At 45.3% G+C, this 19,506-nt stretch overlaps 1 protein-coding gene across 1 annotated transcript in view; it reads left to right on the top strand.

The window, feature by feature from the left end:
* LOC138582140 (zinc finger protein 282-like) overlaps positions 1 to 19,506 on the top strand; it is a 120,975-nt gene that overhangs the window by 35,641 nt on the left and 65,828 nt on the right. The window contains exon 2 of the mRNA XM_069653156.1: positions 8,844 to 8,970. Within this exon, the coding sequence (XP_069509257.1) occupies positions 8,844 to 8,970 (127 nt within the window). The remainder of the gene's footprint in view (positions 1 to 8,843; positions 8,971 to 19,506) is intronic.

Raw genomic sequence — 19,506 nt, 5'->3', positions numbered from 1 at the left:
TCTAGTAAATCAAAAAATACCTCGGCGGGGTTGATGTTATGAACAGGGAACCATTATAGATGGACAATTCATGATTATGCAGTAAAATAAGAACCCAAATGTCGTTGCACGAAGCTGGGTTGTCAGTCAGCTCAAATATGGACGTTATACAAAGGAAAAGATCCGTAATGGGATGCGCTCCACTTTTGGGCTCGTTGGTCTCTGAATTAAAGGGAGGCAAAGCAAAGTGTGTTGCAGTAAATGCAGTGGACTGGCAATAATAAACATTTTTGAATGTATTACTATCACTACCTTTGTTAACAAGTGGCCTGATTTAAAAAAAAATGATAATAACTTAAGGAAGTAAATATTAATTTAGCTTTAATACAGGCTGACATTATTAAGTCGGTTTACCTTGCGAACAGGGCAGTGAGTTTTTCCCTTGAGATATGCGTCTGCCTATGGAGGCGGTACAGGTTTTTGGTTCTTTAAAGGAAGGTACTCCTTATATTCGGTTGAATAAAATCATTTATTTTTATTTATCACCGTGCAAATATGCATGGAAATGTAATATATTCCTGTGAGGTGTTCCTGATTCAAACCAAGGTCTTGAAGAACACGGGGTGGCATTTGAAATGACCACATTTTATCCATCGAAACATATGTAGGCCTATTGCTGAATTGTTTAGCAGTCGACCTTTAAGGAAACATATTTTATATTATTGCGCAAAGTAGGTGTGATCCATTGCTTTTACTTGCCATTTGGCTAATTGATTGAATGAACTCCATTACAAAGAGTTTGGGTTAAAGCATTGAGATAATTTTGAAAAGTCCCTGATTTTAATCACTTTTTACCCTTTAGAAATACAAGCATAATTTATTCTGATGCAGCTTCAATTGTCTTGGGGGGTGACAAGAGGGTTTACAAGGATATCATTATTGGGGGTAATATGATTACATTTGTGGGTTTACCCACCAGCAGCTCCAACAGGTGGATCTGAAATTAAGTAGGGATCCAAAGGGTTTATGGCACTGGATAAGGCATCTGGGGTAACTGGAGTCCCATTTCCTGGACAGGAATGTTAACCCAGGGGCACAACTGTGCATATGAGACCGTTGAGTAGGGTGTGAGGCGACCCTGGCCATATGAATGATGCTAATTCTTTGGATGTGAGGCAACATCTCCAAATAAAAGTATACGAGCCTTGAAAGTGAGCAGTGAGACTCCACCAATGTACATGGGGCAGTCACTTGGGATAGAAGTAGTCGCATAGCATGTGAGTCTCCACTTTATTTAGGCTGAACATGGCATAATGAATGGAACCTAGGCATTTGGAGCTTGGGCCTGGCCACATCTGTGCATACTATGCTCTGAATAAATGAAGCGGATTCTAGGCAATCAAGACCGTCCATCATTTGAGACCACATCTTAGCATATGAAGCAGCCCTTCATTATATTAAGCTGGATCTGGGCCTAGTATTCAGGCAGTGTATAATATACTATGAAATATGGTCGTGTGTGACTAAATTAAAGAAAGAAGCTTCTTTTTGGGAGATGCATGAATTCCTTTTCAAAATAGTTAAAGCTGACACTTGTAGATTGATTTGTAGTCAGATGTTACTGTTATTCTGGCTTTATTTGTTTGATGCTGGAGGACACTTTCTTACTGCGTGAGTGTTTATTTCTGAAATTGTGTAAAGTAATTTTATAAAAAAACACTGATAGCTTGTAATGCCTTTTATTATCGCTTTACATAACTTTGCTCCCATAGGTCAGATTCTGAAAGATTCTGAAAGATTGGTAGGCCCACTGCTGCTCATTTCTGCATGGCCCTTTCCCACTTCACCCACACACAGGCTGATGCATCATGCATAAGGACTAAGTGGCATGCATGCACATTAATCTCCCACAAAGCTATGCGCAACTTGTGTGTGTCAGTCCATGCATCTTGCATGCAGGTCAACACACCTTCCGCATGTTTGCTGCATGCTGTGAGGAATCAGACATGGGAGACGGACACACAGATGGTGTTTACTCATAATTTGCCATTTAGTAAAATAATAAGGGGTGAAACAAACGCCTATCTTTCCTTAACTTAACGAAACCCAGACTAAAGACAAATGACCAAGCGTCCAAAAATGTCTGTCCCTCACACTATTACATACAGCAAAATCATACAGGAATCATACATCTGCTCTGGCATCCTATGCCCTCTGCATTGCACTGGATTCCCACTTCACAACTAAAACTCAGCACATCCTGTCCTCACTCTCCTCTACTCCCCTCCCGCGACTGCTCTCAGGCCTCCTTTGGCCCCCCAACACCCTTCCCTCCTACTCTCCTCCTTTCTTTGAAAGTCTCCTCCAAACAGGTGCTCCTCTGCTCTTCCAGGACTATCAAGGACAACATTGCCTTCCTTGCTCCAGCCTTGGCTGATTTCTGCAATCACTCCTTTGTCACTGGCTCCTTCACATTAGCCCTCAAGCACTCCCATGGGCACCTTTGCCTTAAAAAGCCTTCTTCCGACCCTTCCTGCCCGACTAACTACCACCCCATCGCCACTACCCCCTGCCCGGGCAAACTCTTGGAGATGTTGGTCATCTCCCAATTGATCCACCACAATGAATCTGTTGGTTGTCTCCATGACCACCAGTCTGGCTTCAGAGCAGCCAGAGGCAGAGAAATTGCTCTCCTGAACACCCATGATCCCACTCAAATCTTCATTCCAACTCTCCTTCCGTTTTCATCCATCTCGATCTTTACTCTGCCTTTGATCAGGGACGTCATTTCGGGGTGTCCAGGGGGTCTCAACTGCGACCCCTGAGGTCTCCCTTGCTACCCCTGTGGTCTCCCTTGCTACCCCTAAAATAAAATGTTAGCTCCTGGGCGGTGGCCAGTGCCATTTGGCTCTTTGTTTCTGGAGTGGATGGTTTTCTTGCTCAGGCCTCTTAAAAAAGAACATGGGGTTCCAAACCAAAAGTGTAACACTTTGAGCAGTGACACTAAGTAAGAAAGAATAGGTATAACAAATAATGTGTCTTTCTGGAATTCTATACAATAATTGCTAGACTCATTAAAGGTTTGTTTCAGGCACACTTCAGGGGGCGAGTCGCTGATTTAGTCTGTTCTTAAACACCTCAACTCAGCCTCTCATTCTTCTGAGGTTGCTAAATGAGTACCAACATAGGTTGGGTGATATTGTGTTTATATTTGTTCTATATAAAGTGCTTAAGTGGAAGTGCTATATAATAACACATCATAATCATTTGGCCTTGGACGTTTGCATGCATTCACAGTAGTTTGGTAATATGGGCCTATACACACTGAGATTAACGATGCATATGGTGATTCATTCCTGTATGAAATGTATATTACGATGCTATCATAACCATATTTTTTGGTGTGTACCTAGGATCAATGCTATGGGATGCCAATTCCTGTTTTGTCAAGGGATGATGTCACTTCGGGTGGGGTCAAATGACATCACTTCCTGTTATGTTATCAGAGGTCATGTCGTGTGATGTCACTTCTGCTACCCCTGGCATTTTGGTGAAATGAGGTCCCTGCTTTTGATACAGTCAATCATGCCACCCTTACAAATCAGCTCCATGATACCATTGGCATAACGGAACTGGCACTTGACTGGTTGACCTCCTTCCTATCTGACTGACCTTCCCAGGTTCAAATGGGCCTTTTTCTCTCCTCCACCACACTCTCCACCTGTGGCATCCCTCTGGGCTCTATCCTCTTGCCGTGGCTCTTCAACATCTACCTTGCCCCCTGGCCAACTTGATCTCCACCTTCTCTCCTCACGTACAGTGTTATGCTAATGTCATGCAGCTCTCCTTCAAGCTTCCCTCCAGTTCTTCCTCTTTTTCCTCTCTCATTTCTGACTGTCTGACTGCTATTCCGGTACGATGCGCTGCCAACGATCTCTGCCATAATGCCAGGAATACTGAGATCCTTCTCATCGGGCCCCCTCCCCTCACCCTCTTGTGAGGCTAAAAACCTTGGCGTCATCTTCGACTCCGCTCTATCCTTCTCCTCAAATCGCGGACCTTGCCAAGAAAGCCCATTTTCAGCTGCACCTCCTCAGAGGCATTCTCCCTTTCCTCACCTTCCTCCAAAAACTCAATGTCTCCACAGCTCTGGTCGTCTCTAAACTGGACTACTGCAATTCTTCCTCAATCTGCCTTTATCCTCCCTTCGCCCCCTTCAACTAATCCAGAACAGGATTGCGAGACTTATCCGTGGCCTCAAGTCCAGGGACTGCATCTCTCCAGCCCTAAAACCTCTCTGCTGGCTCGTGGATCAAGTTTAAGACCCTCTGCATTATCCACAAGGCTTTCTGTGGCCTAGGACGCTGCTACATCCAACTCTCTCCCTAAATACCTCCCTGCAAGAGCCGTTCTGTCTTCTAGCTCCAACTCTCTGCAGATCAGATGTTTTTCCAAGTAGAGAGTGGGGGTCCTCCCTCTGGAATAGCCTCCCTGACCCTCTCAGGCTTGAGCCAGATCTCCTTAAATTCCGGAAGCTTCTCAAGACCCTCCTTTTCTCTTCTTCCTTCCCTCTCCCCCTCCCCTATTAATGCCCCTCTCTGCCACATTGACTGACTACCTGGTCTCTTCTGAGTCCTACAGGGCATCAGGCCCTCCTCACCCAGTCTACCCCAGCACCCCGGTTTTCCCTGACCTCTCCTCGTCCCCTAACCTGCCCTTACCCTGGTCCACACCCCCCCTCGCACTTAGGATGTGGTTCTCACTCCTGCATCCCCTGGCCTCCCCTTAGCACTTGCCTAGCCTCAGGGGCCCTCTTTTCCCCTCCTTCTCCCCCTGCAATTTTTGGCTCCACTCTCCCCCGCACTTCCATTCCACCCTAGCATTATCCCTTCCCCATCCTGCACTTCCCCCTCCGACTCCCCTCCCCCTGCACTTCCCACCCTACCACTCTCCTCCCCCCCTGCAATTCTTGTTACTGCACTTGTACAATCCGAATGACACAAGGCCTAGTAGGACCAGTATTTTTGTTTTCTCCCCTGTCCCCCCACCCCCTTTTTGTTTTTTGGCACCTTGAAACACCATTTGTTGTACAGGCGCTTTATAAATTCACAATGAATAAAATAAATTTGGCAGTTTCAACTTTGTAACTCAACATATATTTATATATAAGAAAAACAGAAATTCTTATGTGCATCAATTCACAATAAACCAAAGTTAATTTCAACAAAGTTATTTTCTTTCACCTAGTTCCACTCCAGTTGAAATGTACAGTTCTTTGTCTCCAGTGTATCCTTCAAATGTTAAAACGTCCACTTGACAGTTCACAAAGTTTTTTCTTCATAAACTAATTTGAAAAGGTTAATGCAAGAGTTCTACTTCAGTCAGGATGGTTTACCCAATATTTAATCAAACACAGAAGTGGAATTATTGGGGCTGCTGTTGCGTGGCTTGCCAAAATGGCAGATTTTGCTTAAGCTCTGCATTGTGTGGAGGACTCGTGTTAACAATCATGCTGTTAACGTGTACACAACCTGCTGCAGAATCAGGTCTTGACTGATCACTGGTAGGTGCGCAATCGATGCAAGTATCGGAAGAAACGGGATCGCCAGAGCTGTAATCTGAGCAGCCGTGACAAGCTGTCTCTCTAAGCGAGTCAGAAAGCCAGGCTGTAGCTGAGGCACGCCTGATTACGACCCGGGACGTCGGAGAAGAGAACTCAGCAGGGACAGCTGCAGCAACGCTCTGTATGCTGTAGTCAATATGGCACGGACTGAGGATTCCTTGACCTCCCCTCTCCTAATACAAGGATTCCTGCCATAGATGCAGGCATGCGTGTGCTGGCATTGACATTTACCGAGCCCCAGTCCTCCTCCTCCTCATTCATACGGCTACCTCTCCGGGGACCCTCCCCATGCAAATTACTAACTGTGTTAACAAGAGTCACACGCCTAGCTTGGCTCCTATTGTGGGGGAAGCTCGCCTGATTCTGACCTTGTTACGCGGCCATTCCCTCGCACACTCTGCAGATTTGAACGTGGTTTTACATTTTTAATCTGTCTCCCTCTTTGGACTATCTGGCTCATGTGACTGCATATGGGCCCACATTGGCTCTGAGAAGGGGGCTCCTCCTCCAGTCTCTAATAGAACCTACAAGGGCACCACTCCCTGTAAACCAGGAAACGTAAGACATCAAAAGCACGTTCTGTAGGCACCATGACAAAAGGGGCTGCACACAAGAAAAGGGGTACAATTGACACATTGACGGAGCCAGCTCCTAAGTCTGTGGAAATGGCAGGAGAAGGTCCAAGCAGCCTGGCCCCAGTGATGGAACCACAAGCCTCACCACCTATAGACCTGCAGGGCATTATGGACTCAATGCAGCAATGCTTTGTAGCAATCAACGACAAACTAGATGGAATAACATGAAATGTTACGTCAATTCGCACACAACTTGAAAAGGCTACCCAACGCATAGCAGAGACTGAGAAACGGATTAGCGACACCGAGGATGCAGTGACGGCACTGCAGGGCAATGTGACGACTTTATCGAAAGAAATGACGACAGTGAAGGCTAAGTGTGAGGATCTAGAAGCAAGATCACAGCAGAATAATGTGCGAATTATAGGGGTGCCGAAGGATGCGCTTACAGGTGCAATCCAGAAAGAAGTAGAAGGGCTGCTAAGAGAACTGTTGATGATCCCGTGTGGTCTCCACTTTTCGTAATAGAATGTGCACACATGGCATTGATGGCAAAACCTAGGCCAGGAGGGTACCCGAGACAAATTATCGCCTGTCTGATGAACTACAGCGACAGGGACCTGGCATTACGGGTAGCTTGTGAAAAACAAGAATTGAAGCTGTGATCTAACATTGTGCGCATTTCCCCTGATTATACTGTAGCTGTGCAACAGTAAAGGCGTACATTTGCCCGAGTTAAAAAACTTCTAAGGGAGCACGGGATTGTATACGCAATTCTCTATCCTGCCAGGTTGCGCATACAGTATAAGAATAAAACCTACTTCTTTACGTTCCCTGAAGAAGGCGCAGCGTTCATAGCAACTCAAATCCTACTACCATCGGAACGCAGTCCTGTGGAGTCCTGAATTACTGTGCTGTGACACGTACTTACATTATTTAGGCAATGATGTGCTGATGGTATAATGACCTGGCATGTCCATGTGCTATATATGTATGGCCCAACCGTAGTCGTGTATAAAGTCCTCCACTCGTAGCGGAGACAGTTTCCCCCTATGCAAGTGCATTTTTCGTTGTTGGGTTAGGTAGGGTAATGATGGGAAGGGAGGTGGGAAGATACATAGTTAACGTTTGGGGTACTATGAGGGTGGGGGTTGGGGACACAGGGAAAGTTGGGAGTAAATGTTACAAAATGCACATGGAAAAGAGATCCAAATGTGTGATTGCATTGATGGGCATGCTGATGAGAATGTTCATAAAATTGGGCATAGGATGATAACAAAAGTAAAATTGTTAAGCTGGAACGTGCCAGGCCTGAGGTCACCAATAAAAACACGGAAGGTAATTTTGCATGCTAATAGGCTGGGTGTTAAGATTTTATACCTTCAGGAAACACATATGTTAGGTCATCAGGTGCAACATGTGGCTCTGGGGTGGGGGAACCAAAAATATTACCCCTCATAATCCACGAGGGCACGTGGGGTTATGATCTTGATACACCGTTCCCTCCCCTTTGACACCTTATAACTGTTAGTGATTAACAGGGGTGGTTTGTATTTGTGCCGAGCAATCTGGGGAATCATGAGGTTCTTCTACTAAATGAATATGGCCCGAATGTTGACGATCCAGACTTTTATGTATATATGTTTCAAGACTGTGCTAATTATCCTACTGCTCTTGTTATCTGTGGGGGAGACTACAATACCATACTGAACGTGCAACTAGACCGCATGGCTTTATCGGCAAGGTCCAATGCAGCCTGTATTAATTTAGCTCAAACTGAGAATCTGGGTCTTAAAGATGTATGGCGAGCATTGAACACTACCCAGCGTGAATACATTTTACTTGTCAGTACATAACATGCACTTGCGAAGTGACTTATGTAAGTTGGGACCAAATCCGTAATTATTCACGAATACCGACACTTTACCGGACCAGCCGACTACAGGTTTGCTTGTGTGTCATCTGGGTTACCTCCAGCTAAATGCCTGCATCGGTATTGCCTGTGCCGGTAATGACGGCAAATCCCCTCATGGAGGTCTATGGGACTCCATGAAAGGGGGTTTACAACGTCACTCCGGCACCCGTAATCCGGCAGCAATGCAAGTGGACCGGGTGCAAGAAACGGTTAAAAAAATGTTAGAATGAGGCCTGAAGAATTGTAGTCCCAATGTATCCAGAAGGGTGAAGTTTTACATAAAAAATTATATCCGTTTATAAACTGAATCCGTTTCGAAATTTAAACTGCAAAATAGAAGGTGAATAATAGAGAAAAGATACATATATCCAACGCAAGGTCAATGTCCTAGGACAAAATGCACAAAATCAAGAGCACGCGTCAGAACGAAGAAGAATGTAGATGCTTGAAGCATAAAAATAGCGCAAACCATCCTGTTTGTTTTTATCGATCTTTGCCACAGGATTTGTATGCACTGACAGAGATCTAAGAGACTTAAATTAATATAGTCTTTAAGTTGGCTCCCAAAATTTAGAAGTGGTGCTCACACGTTTTGCCCACAGACCAATTGGCGTTAGCCACTGATTTGCAGACTGATGTGGTTAAGAAGCATTGTTGAAGGTTCAGGTGATTGTGTAGTTTGACATGATATGTCTGCTATAAGTATTTGAACAAAGGTGGTTAATCTGTGATTTGAAACTTGCTATTTCAGGCACCATTCACGTTCCAAGATGTCGCGGCCTATTTCTCGGAAAAGGAGTGGAAGCTGTTGCATGAGTGGCAGAAGGAACTCTACAGGAACATGATCAAGAAAGTTCACCAAGCCTTGATTTCACTGGGTAATGACGCGTCCTTGTATTTTACTTAGGTCTCTAATCCCAGGACACATTTAAGTTTCATTTATTATTAGAAAGATCTTTCAAGATGTTTTATTACAGGATACAACGAAGCAAATCTTTTGCATAACCCCTCTCAAGACTGAAAATGTGTCTGATGGTACACACATGTGACTGTGGATTTTTTAACAACATGCACGTTTTTAATTCAAGTATTATGCACACTGTAATGATACACCCTGTATATAGAATGGCCAGTTTTATAAGTTGTTTGACAAAAAGGCATAGCTTCATATCATGAAGGGGAGGACAAGTCACTTATTGAGTCAAGCAGGCACTTCAAACTTCACGTGGAACTGAAACACTCACTGCACACAGTGTAATGGTACTAATTCTACTCAGTGACTCCAAACGGGACTCATTATGAGTCTGGTGCAACCGACGGATTGAAGCCGAACTCATAACATTGTACCGGCGCCTGACTTCCCGGTGCCACCGGGAGATTACAAGTCTGGTGTGCCCTGGAAGTCAGGCGCCGGTATAATGTAAGTCTCCATTCCCATAGAGCACGTTGGGACTCTATGGGAGTGGGGACTCAGAAGCACTGGCACCTGCTAATTGTGCCGGCGCTTCTGTGAAAAGTCTGCCTATCATGGTCGCTGCTCCTGGTAGGGTCAGACCTGTCAGGCGCAGCTGCCCGCCAGGCAAACATGTAGTTTGCCGGTCCAGAAACAAGGGTGCCGGTGAGCTTACTGGCACCCTTGTTTCCGGACTGGCAAACTTGTAATGAGGAAACTCGGTAGCTATTAACATTTACAGAACAGGAAGCGGGTTTCTGGAAGCACAGCTGGCAGTGAATTCTTGTGTTGTGTGTGTGCATGCTTCATATGTAGCCACCCTTAGCAGCCGTCAACATCTTTAAGGAAACCATCTCATGAGCGCATGGTCAAGTTCAGAGATGGGGACGTCATGAGGAAACAGGCTTTAGTGATGAAAGCTCCAATGGAAGGCCATCTCGGAAGTTTGGAGATTGATCATTATTTGTTGTGCTAGATATTCCCAGTTCCCGGCCCTTTAGTCACAGTGTTCTTATTAATGCAGATGTTCCTGATTTATGGATCCCCCAGAGATTGTTGTGTCTTCTAGTCAGTGATTTTCTTCCTGTTGGTAATTGCTACCTTATCGCAGAGCGCTCTTGTGCACCCTGCGGGTATAACCATGAACCCGTCTAAGACCCGGTGAACTGTGCTAATCTGTTCTTGATGGATGCAGGGAAGGCCATCTGTAGGGTTTCTTTAATGTGTTTGGTTATTACATCGCATTCATTTTCCACTGAAACAGGCCACAGCCAAATTATCTGTGGACTCGATAGTGATTTGGAGAAATGTCATAGCCAAAGGATCATCAACCAAACTGAATCCAATAAATAGGGTTCACCAGTTGGCTTCAAACAACGGGCTTAACCGAGGTCACAGGGTTTACATTTTTGTGATGAATGCAAAAGAATCAAAATTTATTAGGATCATATCCCTCAGTCCTTCCACTCACTTCCCCCTACTCACAGACCATAGGGTTTTACGTGTCCCCATACTACTTTCTCTGCAGCTCTGTCGATTCTCGATTGGCCTATTCTGTGCTAGTTAGGAATTTGCACTTTACCTCATGGACTGGTGTGAATACCTGGCACCACTAATCCTGGTGCCTTGGGTCTTCTTGATGGGGATCAGGTGTCTGAACCTAATGCAATCATTGGACCCCAAGATTGGTAGGCTTCATATTCCCCCTGGTTGGTGTGCATGCCTTGCTAAGCTGGTCCTTCCAAGCTTTAACAAAAGCTCTTTCTCCCGCTTGATGAGTTGACGTATGTTTAGAATTCTGTGACCGTTTTCTGTCCCCTTTGCTCCTCCTTTCATCTCCATCATTTCTGTGGCCTCCTTGTTTCCCCGCCACACAGCTCACTTCTCCACATCAACTCTACACATCAATACATCATTTTTGCTTTAACTGTTTTACTGCCCCGCTCTTATTTCTGTTCTCATTTCTTTTCCATTAACCTCCACTTTTCTTTTCAGCTTTACTCCTCCTATTCTCCTCTCCACTCCTCTATTCCCCTATCCTTCTCTCCACTGCTCCTATTGTTCACCTCCACTCCTTTCATTCTCTTCTCTGACCCGCTGTCACCTTTACATCTCTCCTTCTCTTCATTGCTCCTGTTTTCACTTCGGCTCCGTCACCCAGCACTACTTTTTTCCCTCTCTCCTCTGCTCTTGTTTACACCTCTGCTCCTTCAATTCCCCTCTCTGTTGCTCCTATCACCTCCACTTCTCTCCTTCCCTCCCCCACTGGTCTGTTTATCTCCTCTCCTTCTATTCGCTTCTTCTCTGTTCACCTCTTCTGTCGATTCTTCCCTCTCTGCTGCCTTTCCTTCTCTCTCTGTTCCACACCTCCACAATTCTGCTAAATGGGCTTCAGGTGTGATGAGCATGTAAATGTGCCCAGGGATTGGACGCAGGGTCTTGGAACCACAAACCTATCAGCTGATACTAATAGGCTTGCAATCTGCCTACCAGCTCCCCCAGCCAAGGTTATTCCAGTCTTGTCCGCTATCCTGATTTCAAATCAAGCACCACAGCAGCCCATGCAACGTGAAAGCAAGGGAGTCTCTCGTCTCCAAAATGGGTATGATTTTGGATGGCTTGGATCCACTGTCTACCACAAACTTTAGTGAGTGGGGTTTGTGGACATCCCCACAAGCAGCATGTGCTGACTTGCGTCTCTGAATAAATCAACTCTCTTCCTGGGGAGGATATATTCTATGCATGTCAGCAGTAGTGGCTGCCTGCTTTTTGCCCATCTCTCTGTTTAATTGTCCACATTGTGATACATCCTTGTTCTGCTAGTGGTATCTAGGGGAAGCATACTGAAGCACCAATACGAGGCTGTGGGCGGATTGTGCAACCTGGGGCATCTCAGTATACGCCCTTCCAGGCCCCCATCATGGAGCAGGTGGCGGATCCAGGACTCCGTGTAACCCCGGCTCTATCAATTAGCCTTCCTTGTGAGACTTTATTACAGAAACCATTTACATTCTCCAATGTCTTGTAAGAGGATTCAATTCAACACTACAGCTAAGTCAGCGCCTAGTTTATAGTACTGAAAGAAAACCCTTATTGATATACCTTTATGTCCAGTTCATGCGTTCTGGATGACTACCCCTATATCACACCCCTCTCTTGGAATCCCCCTGACCCCACTGAGCCAAGAAGTAGTTCTGTTTTGCAAGTTAAAAGGTTTATTTGATAATTTAAACAATAGGTATATATATCCCACTTTATAATAAATTAATAATTGAATATCGCCCTTAATCTGATATGATAAAGATTAACAATGGAGAATCTGGCACTAGCACACTTCTTTATAATCAATAAGGAGTTGACATGAAATGGATAAGGTAGCACACTGGTAAATAGGTACAGAAGTATAATGTGGTAGAGAATGCTTTATAAGGTTCAAGGAAATGCAAGGTTGAATGAATGAAATGCAGTATAGAAAACAACTTGATATGATTTCAGCAAAACAATGTAATCACTTTTCTCTGGCAATCCCCTTCCCCCCTTGATGCAAGGCAAGGAAATGGAAGGAAGCACACAGTTCTCAGAAATGCAATCAACTGTAATTCAGTTCAATCCAGCAAGCTTAGACTACATAAGTTTGAAAACACAGGCCCAAATTGCTTTGATATGTGCTGGCAATGAATTGATAAATATGCTAAAATACTTTTAATTCCCTTTCAGAGGTTCAGGGTGAGTGGTATCTAGTTAATATTAGTCCAGGCTCACACTAGCAATGATTCAGGAATGATTAGCAGGTTAAACGAATTTCTGGCAAATGGAAGGCAAGCAGCAGCAATTTTTACACGTGAAGAAATTTGCAAATCGCGGCAAAATTCGCGCGTGCGTTTTCCGCGATTGCGGTAAAACTATAAGGGGTAGGAATGTGGTTCTTGGTGCGATTCAAAGCTAAGATTCTAAGCTTTCAAATGAAAGTTACTGCAAGTCTCTAGCCCAAACGGTTACAGAGTTATGACCGATTTTGTGAAGGTCGTTTTTGGCTTTGCAAATTTTAAAAGCTCAAAATGACAAGTGGCAGATTTTGCAGCTAAAATGACAGGTGACAGATTTGGAGCTATCAGGCAGTTCTACTTAGGTTAAATAGATTGAATTAGATGAATTTAAACTAAAAGCTTGGTTCTACACAGTCCTGCTGGGTACTCACACTATATTCTTGAATTAAATGGGCCTCGTCACGGATCTGGTCAGGGTTTTGGACTGGGCTCGGGTCTCTCTCTGGGCACAGCACTGCTTTCTCTCTGGGTACAGCACTGCTTTCTCTCTCTGGTCTGGTCTCTAGTTTGGCTTTCTGGAGGTTGATGAATTTGAAGTCTGGATCTCTGGATGTTGTATGGTCCGGCAGAGCGCGTTGCAGCAAATGGAATTGAAGGTCTCTACCTAAGTTTCAGTGGTCCATTTATATGTTCTGCAAGTGGGTGTGTGTGTTTGGTCATAACTAAACTCGCCCCTCTCACTTGTCATTGGTCAAATTTCCATTCCCCACTTGATTGGGGAATGAACTGTGAGTCAGAGGGATGTCATTTTATGGCTTGCAGATAGGACACTCCTCTGTCAGATTGCACACATTCTATATTTGATAATAAAAGACATATTTCACAGTTACACAGTTGCTTGAAATTACATATACATGGTGTGGCTGAATTTAGCCATGTCTCTGTCCAAATCTGCTGTTTCTAAGAGCTTGCATTCAGAAATGGCACATAATTGACTTTTTAACTGATTTTTCAATTTCTGACATTGACCCAACTTTACATACATGTGCGCAGGGAGTATGGACATTAACTGATGAAGTTTCAGATTTTTAACATGCATACATTTAGAGTAATATCCACTTTTCCGCTAAAACCCCCCTGAACATACCACCGGTTCTAAAAACCTCTTAAACTGTGGGCAGAAAAATCACAAGAATTATGGTATAATTTATAAAATTTTCACATGTCCGCTCTATGAATGATCCATCTTTTTAAAGTTATGTTCTGGCTCCAAAGGGGTGTGGTTTCCTCTCAGCACAAGGTAGAAATACTGGTTTATCCAGTTCTGCCAAGCCAGCTTGCTCTCACAGGCAGTGCCCCTCCCAGCTTCTGCCAAGAGGAAGCTACATTTTACGACTGCTGTAATAAAACCTTTGCCTGAGTCAGAACAGGCTTTGTTCAGAGCTCCTGTAGAGCACAGGTAATTCAATTATCAGATAGATGGCATATCCTTAGTGTTGCCAGCAAAAGGCAGATAGCCTGGGAACACAGCTGTGACTCAAGTTTCACTCCTGATGGGGGTAGTTGCCAGGCAGAATCAAGTTCCTTAAGCCAGACTTTCAGCTAACTGTCATGTTTTTTTTGTTGCTTTTTAACTTACTTGCAATTTTACACATGCAGCTAGAATGCTGATTCTAAGTGCAAAACTATGACATTTCAACAGTTACAAAGGCATGTGACACCAAACATAGGTCACTCATTTAATCTAAACATTTTCGATTTTAGTATCTTTAAATCCAGTGCAACTTAAACTGCTGCAATCCACAGCTCAGCCAGTCTTGTTATAAACCTTCAAGTCACTTCAGAATATCACTTTACATTGTATCCACCTCTCAGTAAGTCTTTCTTTAGCCTGCTTTGGGTTCATTCAGTTTTACACAAAAAAGTAAAATCTGGTGTGGTTTTAAAATGCCGGCTTTTGGATAGTGGTGAGTACTGGTACTGCACCCATTTTTGGGATTTAACAAATGAATTCCCCACAATTCTAGGTTGCATTTGGCAATCAGCATTGCCATTCCCAATGGTTTCAGACTACTGTGCGGGTAGTCCAATGGTGGTTTTAAAGCGCTTTGAAGCTAACTGGCGCTACTGTTTTTCCTTTGGCAACCCATTTCCCTCATGGCAACCCGGCCTTTCATTCTCGCACTGGTGGGTGGCAAGTGAGGCAACCATTTCGGTGTGCGCACAAACTGCGCAGCTTTCCTGGATTTCGGCGCACATGTGGGCTTTCCGCCATCTTGAATTTTCTAAGCCCACAGCACCAAATGTTGTGGCATGATAGCTTAAACGTGGGTCAGGACACCCAACAAGCCCCCCCACGCGACTGCACTTTGAATTTGAGTCGATGGGGAGTCGCGTGCCCAAGGGTTTTGACCCACGCACCGGTCTGTCCGCATAATCTTCTTCCTCTTCTGTAGATGGCATAGTTCAGCATCTTCTTCTCCATCCGGTACTGATCGATCAGTTCTCCTCGCCGGTCCTGATGGGAATATTGGGCGGTCCACTGGGCCCATTGGATCTTCGTTCCCGGTCTCCGTATCATCCTCCTTGGCCCGTCTTCAGGTTTTCTTTCTCCTAGGACGACAAAGGAAGAGCGGCAATACCTACTCATAGACATTTTCCACCACTGTTGAGATAGTGGGGCAGCATATGCATTTCATCATCACAAAACATTACATTCTTATTTTGAAAAAATAAAAACAGTATAACTAAGAGACAGTTTCATGCAAATCACAATATTTTAGAGACTAGATGTGGTATGTTTTATGGTTGGAACTGAATTAGTCTGAGACAGTACCCGCTAGGATTCCAGAGGATTCCTCCAGTTGTTGCAGAGTGTGCCTGGGATGGCAACATTTCAACTGGTTTATGTGGACCCACTTGTCTTCCCCCTCTGCCGAACCGCCTTTGGGGATGTGGATTGTGTAGGCCACAGGTGAGATCTTGTCGATGATCTCAAAGGGTCCTTTCCATGTAGGCAAAAATTTGCGCTGCTTGGCCTGGTTCCTTTGGAAGTTGTATAGATAGACCCGGTCCCCCACCTGATATTCCTTCCTGGAAGTTTTCAGGTCATAGTGGGTCTTCATGCTATCAGCTGATCTTTCTAGATTCCGCTGAGCATAAGCAAAAGCATGTTGGAGGTGTTTCCTTAAATTCTCTACATACTCATGAGTAGTGGAGGCATTTATCAGTGTCTGCTCTTGGGTCCTATAGAGCAAATGCTGAGGAAGCACCATCTTGCGCCCAGTCATCAACTCAAATGGTGACATTTTGGTTGCAGATGAAGGGGTAGATCTGATGGCCATTAGGACCAGAGGTAATCGGATATCCCAACTTGGCCCAGAATCTGCCACAAACTTCTTTAATATGCTCACAATTGTCCGGTTATATCTCTCTACTGCCCCAGAAGAAGCTGGTCTGTAAGCAATATGCAGCTTTCTCTTGACCCCCAGTATCTCCCACATCTTTGTCATTACTTCACTGGTGAAGTGGCTACCTCTGTCTGACTCAATCCTTTGAGGTAGACCAAAACGGGAAAAGATGTGGTTAATCATCAAGGCAGCTGCAGTTTCTGCCTTGCAATTTGGGGCTGGGAGACATTCCACCCACTTGGTAAACAAGCATGTCACAGTCAACATGTACTTATTCCCCCTAGCCGAGCGAATCACAGGGCCTACAAAGTCGATTTGTAAATCTGACCATGGCAGTGTCATCCCCCTCTTTTGTAAAGGCGCCCGGTGCGTGAGGGATGATGGCTGAAATTGTGCACACACAAGACACCCCTTCAAATATTGGTCGAGGTCCTGCCCCATGTGTGGCCAGTATGCAACCTCTCTTAAGATTTCCAGTGTTGTGTGAAACCCCCTATGACCGGCGGTGGCCGCATCATGGGCGTGACTTAACATCAGGCTTCGGAATGAGGTAGGAACCACCCACTGATCGTGGCCAGCTTTGGATTTCCTTACCAACAAACCGTCTTGGATCCGGAACATTTTTGGACATTTCATCAACACTCTTAGGTCCTCTTTCCCAATGTAATCGGTATCCGTCAGGGGAAAGTTCTCAGGGTCCTCAAGGTGCTGGTAAAATTTACCAATTAGTGGATCCCCCTTTTGAGCAGTAATCAAATCAGCATCAGGGGTCTCCTTACTCCATTGTGCAATTGAAAGGTCGTTGTGAGCATTTGTCTGGGACCTAGTGATAGCAGTGACCTGGATTTCCCCCAACAGGGACTCAATCTCAATTAGATCCCCTTGGATGGCTCCGGTTTTGGCCAGCTGATCAGCTAAGTCATTTCCAGTTTTGTCTGGTCCCTCTACTTTGGAATGACCCTTGATCTTTTTCCAGTAGATGGTCATCCCATTCGATGTGACCAGATCATCAATGTTTTGGATCAACTTCCCATGTTTCAAGGGTTTGTTGTTAGCACATAACATGCCTCTGGTTTTCCAATTAACCAGGTGCTCCACGAACCCGTTCCGTACATAATCCGAATCTGTGATTATGACCAGTTCGCGGAGTTGATGCTGGACAGCAGTGAGGATGGCCTGATGCACAGCCATCAATTCTGCCACCTGACTACTTCGGGGACCAATTTTGTATCCAGCGGAGGGTTCTGGGGACTCATTCACCCATGCATTCCCTACGCCGGCCACCAGTTCTTTCTCCCCGTTGTTGTCAACATGGTAAGAGCATCCATCCACATAGACAGTGGGCATTCCCTCACACTTGTCTTCTTCAAAGACTTTGTGGGGGGAATTAAGGTATGCCTCCGTGTTGTCCTTGATTTTTAGACTTTCGTCCTCGAGACAGTTTTCTCTGGCACAATCATGCAAGTCAGCCAGACCTTGCGCGAGGGGACTCTTCTTGTTTTGGCCATATCTGACCTCCACAGGAAAGCCTTGCATTGACAGAATCCAGGAAGTAATTCGGGAATTACTCACATTTCCGGCCCGGATTCTGTCACTTTGGAGATATTGCAGAGGCTGGTGTGGAGTCTCCACTATAATGTGTTCCCCCTGGATAAACGGACGGTAATTCTTCAATGCCCACACCGTTGCCAGGAGTGCCTTCTCACAATCGTTGAATTTTTCCTCCACAGAGGATAAAATTTTGCTCGCATAGGAGATTACTTTATTGACCTTGTCATGCTTTTGGTATAATACTGCCGTCAAGCACGTATTAGAGAACCCCGTCTCCAGGAAGAACTCCTTGTTTCTGACACGGTAAGCTAGGCAAGGCGCTTGTGAGAGGCTTCTTTTGAGTTGTTTTACTGCTTCGGCTTGTTCTGGACCCCATTCCCACTTGACCCCCCCCTTCAGGAGATGAATCAGGGGTCTGGTGATCTCTGCGTAGCCCTCAATGAACTTTCTGCTGTAATTAGTCAGTCCAAGGAGGCTCCTTAGTTCCCGCAGAGTGGTGGGGTCTTTCAGTTTCTGAAGTGCTTCCACTTTCTTTTCCTGGGGACAGAGACCCTGAGGAGTAATCTCATGCCCCAAGAAATTAACACGGGTTCTACACCACTGTGCTTTCTGAAAGGAAAGTTTTGCTCCGGCGGCCCTCAACTGTGTCAGAACATAACGGATCTCCGCTATGTGTTCCTCAACAGTTGAGCTTTTGATGAGGACATCATCTACATAAGCCAGGTTACCCCTTGCACCCAAGTCGGGCATGGCCTTGTGTAGAAAAATGTTGAATTCATTGCCGGAGTTGAGGTATCCGAAGGGAGTCCGGGTCCAGGTGTACTGCTGGCCCCCAAAGGTAAAAGCCAGTTTGTATTGGTCCTCCCTGCTGACAGGCACAGTCCAGTATCCATTGGTCAGGTCTATTGCAGTGAATACCTGTGACCCCTGGATCTGGGCCAGCCCTTGGTCAATGTAGGGCAGAGGCCATCGGGAAGTATGGACCGTTTGTTGAGCTCCCTGAGGTCGGCGCAGAGTCTCCACTGGCCGTTTGGCTTCAATATTCCCAGCACCGGATTATTGAAGGTGCTGTGGACTGGACGGATTATTCCCCGGGACTCAAGGTTCTTAATTATTTCAGTAAGGGACTCCATTGATGCGAGAGGCAAGCGATATTGCTTCACAAACACAGGAGTCATGCCAGGGTCCGTGGGGATTGTGGTTGTGTGGATGTCAGTGCGACCACAGTCATATGAGTCTACCGCAAAGAGATCTTGGAAATCCAAGAAAACTTGTTTCAACTTTTGCTTTTGTTCCAGAGTCACACAGGCATCAGCTAGGTTGACTCTCTCTTCCACCATCTGCCTGAAGCCTGGAAAGACTTCTGGTTTGGCTATTTCAGCGGCCTCCTCCAGCTGGGTGGAGAAGTCCCTGGTCAGAGTGCTGATTTGGACCGGAGGCTTCAGGTGGGAAAGGCAGCCCTCATGGACCTGGAAAATCACCTCATCCCTCCTGAAGTCACAAGTCACATCTTCCTTACCAAAGGGGCAAGAAGTGTACACCAGGAAGTTCCCCCCATGCCGGGTAAAAATCCTGTCTGGTGTTGTATTGTCCTCACTGTCACTGTCAAAACAGTCCTTGGGGATTGGTCCTAACAGTTCATTTCTAAGATCAATGGAGAAATGTCGGTCATCAACCGCCATTCCAATAATGGTGCCTGCGGCTAGAGTAATACTCTTTAAGTCGCTGTTATCC

The sequence above is a fragment of the Ambystoma mexicanum genome, chromosome 3q (assembly GCF_040938575.1).
Source record: "Ambystoma mexicanum isolate Mex_15411 chromosome 3q, UKY_AmexF1_1, whole genome shotgun sequence".
NCBI classification, from domain to species: Eukaryota; Metazoa; Chordata; class Amphibia; order Caudata; family Ambystomatidae; genus Ambystoma; species Ambystoma mexicanum.
The sequence above is the reverse complement of the archived record's forward strand: the minus strand, read 5'-3'. Positions and strand labels throughout refer to the sequence as shown.